General features: G+C 30.6%; 2 protein-coding genes across 7 annotated transcripts; one reads left to right on the top strand and one right to left on the bottom strand.

Annotated features, from left to right (window-relative positions):
- The first annotated feature begins 789 nt into the window (after window positions 1-789).
- Window positions 790-3142, top strand: LOC107072095 (CIMIP2 protein CG18335). Its single transcript, XM_015331733.2, has 7 exons — window positions 790-1404; window positions 1508-1646; window positions 1774-1870; window positions 1934-2109; window positions 2185-2347; window positions 2702-2939; window positions 3010-3142. The coding sequence occupies exons 1-7, from the start codon at window positions 1352-1354 to the stop codon at window positions 3077-3079; spliced, it is 936 nt and encodes a 311-aa protein (XP_015187219.1). The 5' UTR covers window positions 790-1351; the 3' UTR covers window positions 3080-3142.
- On the bottom strand, window positions 2578-5984 carry Kyat (Kynurenine aminotransferase). 6 transcript variants are annotated; one of them, XM_015331731.2, is made up of 10 exons: window positions 5719-5984; window positions 5421-5536; window positions 4923-5065; window positions 4697-4847; window positions 4398-4634; window positions 4048-4291; window positions 3809-3975; window positions 3368-3718; window positions 2903-3291; window positions 2578-2824 (listed from the first exon to the last, which is right to left on the bottom strand). In XM_015331731.2, exons 3-9 carry the CDS (start codon window positions 5063-5065, stop codon window positions 3232-3234), a joined length of 1353 nt encoding a protein of 450 aa, XP_015187217.2. In that variant the 5' UTR covers window positions 5421-5536; window positions 5719-5984; the 3' UTR covers window positions 2578-2824; window positions 2903-3231. The 6 variants fall into 6 exon arrangements, with proteins under 6 accessions (XP_015187217.2, XP_089028403.1, XP_015187214.2 ...); XM_089172277.1 differs by lacking the exon at window positions 5719-5984 and having other exon boundaries at window positions 5421-5703; XM_015331728.2 differs by lacking the exons at window positions 5421-5536; window positions 5719-5984 and adding an exon at window positions 5257-5400.
- Between the last annotated feature and the right edge of the window lie 80 nt (window positions 5985-6064).

The following is a 6064-nucleotide window of genomic DNA, read 5'->3' on the forward strand; positions in this document are numbered from 1 at the left end:
AAAAAAACTGTACCTTGGCATTGGTAAAACCGATGGATTCGTAATCCGAATCCACGTAGAAGATGGAATTGGTTTCTCGACGAGGCCACATGTCTCTCGCATAAAATTATTCCCATCGTGCGTGTTGCATCACTAAACTTGCGACTCATTGTCTATCTTCTTAACGCATTATTTATTTATTATTCACAGTATTGATTCAAGGCTCGATTACTAGTGACCTACGATTTCGATCGAAATGAAACTAGAAATAAAAGTCGATCTCCGTTACGTAAATGCTACTCTTCTAACAATATCTATTAGATAAGATCAAAATAGATCGACGATTAATGATATGAATATTTTGTTTTGTTTTTGTAAAATTTAATGACCATTACTATAAAAATGATGTAAAAATGCGTAGATGTAACTACTTAGTAAGTTCTTTCCATGTCCGTAGTCCTACGAAAACTGGAAAGCGAAACGTTACTCCCACAACTTCTCCCATTTGTGCACGCAACGTATCCTCCCTACTCTGTCAATGAATGTACCCTCTTCCCCCCTTTTTCTCTCCCTCTTTTGATCCTATGTATATATATATATGTGTGTGTATGCATGGTGGTCACCCTCTCTCTTGGCAATCAATTATAAGGTAATTCATTAAATTCGTTGTTCATCGAAAATTGTTAAAAGATTCGAGTTGGTGCTTATCTTTGCTTGTCAATCAAGATCATTCGTTGGTTTGTTTTTGTAATAAAATATTAAAGAACACTTCAAACAACTTCGACGATCAACTTGATATTTTCGGTGCGTGATATCAAGGAATAGATGATGTGTATGGAAAATATTAAGGTGAATTACGGTTTCGTAGACTAAGAGACTCGTGTAAACATGCTATCGCAAGGATTGCCTGCGGTGTCAACACCTCCACGACTCACAATCAGTCGTGACAGAATCAAACCGGTTTGATTCTTCGTTCGTGGCAATAGCAACCGTGAAACAGGATGTCTAAGCAGATAATCATACTATTTAGTTTATTTTTATCGTCGTCAATTAAAAATTGAACATTCTCCATGTGGAAAAGAAAAGGAAAAAAAAAAACATGACAGTATGATTCACGTCTATGGATTGCGCGTGAATGTTCGTCCCGTCTATGATTCTCGTGAAAATTTGATCAAAAATATCTTCGCACCCTTTTTATATCGAACGTAATAACAAAGTGTAGTTATGACGACGCCGTTACAAAATTGATAGTACATCGATAAATGTCGGATAACATGTAAAAAAAAAAAAAAAAAAAAAAATAATATGAAATTTCAGTTCAAATAAATTAGAATTAATTGAATTAAAACATTTTTGAAAAGAATCTACAAATATGACCGTTGGTGTAGAATTGTTAGAAACACCAGAACCACATTTTATACCAGGGTAAGTCGTTAACCTCGAAAGAGAAAAAAAAAAAGAAAAAAAATATTTTTGCACAAAAATAAGATTAGCGAAGAAAAAGTTGAATGATTTATATTTCTCCTAGATATACCGGTTTTTCCCCTCAATATCGTTATCGATGCGGAGAAACTTATGGAAGTCTCACCCATAAACTTCTTCTCGATCCTAACGTGAATCATTCGGAAACGCTTGTTTTATCGAATCGTGCCACTGACGATTATCAAGTAAAGTTATCACGGTATTTCTATTAAATGTAATGTGTCATTTTCCTTGTTAACGTTATACACTATTTTATTTTGTATTAATAAGAGTAAGACTAAAATAAAAAATAAATTGTTATTGATAAAACAGGTGAGCAGGCCTCCTAAAAATGACATAGACATCGTCAATTCGCGATTTAAAAGAACAGATCCCATTTATGTTCATCCAACTATTCCAGGCTACGAAGGTATTTGTGGGTTTCGATATTCGAACGATTAAAATCAATTATTTTGATTTTTCCTTGCAACAGGTTTTGTACCAAATATCAATGCAAATTGCGGACAAAGATACACGGTACTCGCTACCGAAGGATTAGCCGAATTTGAAAGGCAACAAATTAAAAATAAAGAAGCTCTTAATAAACTCGAAACAGTAATTGCTCTACAAAGCGGAAGAGGTGAACCGCGAAATTTGAAAGATCGTTTGGTAACGTCTAACTTTCATTAACATGTCTATAAATCCAAATTTTCATTATTATGCAATAATTGATTTTTTATTTAGCTAATCGAAAGTCAATTCAAATTACCTATGATCACCGTTCGTCCCGATTGCGTCGGAGTTATGAGAAACTTGCCAGTAGATGAACAGTACGAAGTTCCAAGAGATCATGCTCCCTCCCCTTACTTTATGGATAATGCGAACCCTGAAAAATATTTTATTAGCAGCAAGTATCGTTATATAAAAAAAAAAAAAAAAAAAAAAAAAAGAATGAGAACAAAATAGAAATTTGTCTTCTAAATTAGTAGCGTAATTCGGCTGTTTCGATCTGCGATTTTTACCGTTTCTATGGTCCATAATAATTAGTTTAAACAAATTCTATCATACAATGTAAATTTATAATTATTACTATATTTATATTCGTATGTGTTGCAATTGCAAAATGACTCTTACGAGTAGCGAGAATCGAACGCGTTATTCTTTTATTAGACAAACCGTAAGAAGTGCGTAGAGAAAACATTGCAATTACAATTTTAAAAACAAATTTCAAACGAGTGATATTAATTTGTTGTCAATGTAGGATATGCTGGACATATTCCATATGGATATGCACACTTTGGAGCAACCAATGTACCTGCTACTAATAGCGCACTTTGTGATTTTACTTCGAATTATCGACATCGGCAAAGCACCGAATGGGCACCTGTAACAATTTCAAAACCTGATCCCCCTCTTCTTATTCAATCAACTGAAATTTATCATAAACACGTTGGTCTGTTACCTAATTATCTTGGTCATGTTCCCGGAAAGATATTTAGGTAATTTTTTATTTATATCTTTCTTTCTCTCATTCATTATCATTTCTTTAATAAATATATGTTCTCTTAGATTTGGTAAAACATTTGGTGCTGATACCAAAGATGCAAAGAGATGGCTCCGAGGTGATTTTTCTACATAAATTTCTAATAATATAACTAATTGACGAACAAGGGTAATATACATAACAAGTACAATTTACGCATATATAAACATATAAATACAAATTAAGTATATAACCAAATATTTCACAATATTTAAAAAAAAAAAATGTAAAAAAGAGAGATAATGTTATCATGATTTTGATTTCCATTCCATCAAAATTTTGGCTGCATTTTCCAAGTTTTCATCTTTCTGTAAACAAATTTGATACGACCATTATGTTTTGAATAATGCATTATTATATATGTGATTACAATTAATTAAATACCTTTATAAAACAGTATCGTACAAAGTTTTCGGCTAAGTGTTTGTGTTCAGATGAATAGAAAGCGGATACAGGAATACCTTGAAGACCAACATTTTTAGTCATCCACTTAGTAAATCTATAATCTTTATTATCATCCGTTTCTTCTTCCAATTTAGCCTTTTTCTCTAAAGCTGTCCAATCGGCTATCATAAAGTAACCACCTTCCGGGACAGTAGGCAACATTCCCACATCGCTAAGAAATTTGGCCATATAATCTCGTTTTGGTAATAATTCTTTTGGTAAACTGAAGAAGTAACAGCTGGGTTGATCAAATCTTTCCATCTCTTCTTCAAAACCAAGTGCCACGGCCTCCTGCTCGTTAAATATTTTTTTATTTATATGTTTCATAATTATATTCATGTATATAAATAGAATTTATAATAATTAATTATATAATATTACTTGAATTGGAGTCGAGCAAGTATAAACTACATTTTGATGTACAATTTGTAAATTGTGCATTAGATTGGCCGGTCCATATGCCCAGCCTATTTTCCAACCAGTAACGCTAAATGATTTGCCTGCAGATCCAATGGTAATAGTTCGCTCATACATGCCAGGTAATGATGCTAAAAATATGATAAAATGCTTATTAAAATCATCTTACTATAGCAATTTTATTATGTCAATGAAATTATCACCTATTCTAACATGTTGACTGGATCCATAAACAATCCATTCGTAAACTTCATCCGACACAACAAGAGTATTCCACTTTTTGGCAAGATCTGCTATAAATTGTAATTCATCTAATGTATATACTTTTCCAATAGGATTGTTTGGTGTATTGATTACAATTCCTTTAGTTTTTTCATTGAAAAGCTTTTCCAATTCTTTCTTATCGAATGTCCAATCAGCAGAACTAAGTGGACCATTAGTATTTTTCTGTATGATACAATTTCAAAAATAACATTCATTAATATAATCAATATAAAAGATATCTATTTATAAAACTAAACCTTAACTATTATTTTATTAAAATTTCACTTACCGGTTTTAAGGGTATGAATCTAGGAATACCACCAACAATACGAACCATTGGAACATAACAATCATAAAATGGTTCGATTATAATCCACTCATCACCTGGATTTGTATGGCCTTGCAATGCGGTATATAATGCTTCATAAGCTCCAACAGTAACAAGAACTTCATTATTTGGATCCAAAGTACGCTTTAAGAGTTTAGAATACAACTTTGCAATAGCGTTGATTAATCTTGGATGTCCCTGTTAAAATTCAATTGATATTAAAGAACTCGACGCTTGTATCATATTTATAAAATACTTACAAAACCTCGTGTGTATTGTTGAAGAAGAGGATTTTGGCTATTTGCAGTAGAAGCTAAAGCTTTTGTAATACTTTCAGGGGCGTGAAAGTCAGGAAAACCTTGACCCAAATTTAATGGCTTATATTTTAAGGCAAGTTGAATATATTCAACCCTAAGAAAATGTTGTTTTATAAATATATATTATATTGAAATCATTGAATTAATTTAAAAAGTGTTTGTTAATTACCAGACAGATTTGTCATTGCCCTTAAAACGACTTGGTAATTCAAATTTCGACATCACAGCAGAATAGCTTTGAATAATTCTGAGCGTATTAGTATAAGTTGTTGGTTTCTTTAATATTCCACAAATGCTTGTTCTAGCTAACATCTATAAAAAAGATTTTATATTTCAGATAAAGAGTTCTAAACATACATGGTATCAAACATTTATATATTACACTTTTTATTTCCATTTCTTATTTTTTTACATTTACATTACCATATTGTGATATTCAAATAAAGTATATATCAAATCTAAATATGATTATTAATTGAAATTAATAATACACAATTATTTACAAGGAAAGTATATGTATATATACATGTATGCTGATATATCATAAACTATTCTTCAACTTAAGAAGTTCAACAATGAACAGATAACAGACTGATATACGAAGGAAATACATTAATGTAAATTACAAACAAAAATATAACAAATTATAAATTATGATATAACTTACATAATTGTACGTACGACACCAGTCGTGTTTATTCTGGCGGGAAAATTAAGATTATATTATCATTAACATAACATATGTATCGTACGATTAACTTCAAATACTTGTCCTAAACAGTTCTAAAAAAAAATAGATTTAAACTGAAATATAATTTTGTAAATTTACAACAATACGATATATATTTTGTAAATAAATGTAAATATTTCCTCTCTCAGTGGAATTATCAAAATATCTATTTAGAAAGTTACGTTACTAAAGTGGAAATATGTAATGCGAAATAACTGGATTAATTGTGACTTACAATTATAGTTGTGCAACAAGTTGCTGAAAATAAAATCTTTAAAAAATATTCTAATATACCGCGTGATATCCTTTCTCTTCTACTATTGGTTGAGAAATTAAAGGAAAGATATTTCACTGTATAAGAAATAAGTTTACTCGTTGTTCTCTTATTAAATTTTATAAAACCATATTTTAATTCAAACTTTTTGCGACATTATTTTTATGGCTCTTATATTACTTAAATATAATTAATACCAATTATATATTCTCTTATAATCATATAGTGTATGCCATATGTATTATGTGCACTATCGTATTGCGAAATATCGAATCGAAGCATAAATCGAACTATCGAACCAAAGTCG

Source organism: Polistes dominula, unplaced genomic scaffold (genome assembly GCF_049000335.1).
Source record: "Polistes dominula isolate Pdom_NZ unplaced genomic scaffold, Pdom_raw_medaka contig_73, whole genome shotgun sequence".
Taxonomy (NCBI): domain Eukaryota; kingdom Metazoa; phylum Arthropoda; class Insecta; order Hymenoptera; family Vespidae; genus Polistes; species Polistes dominula.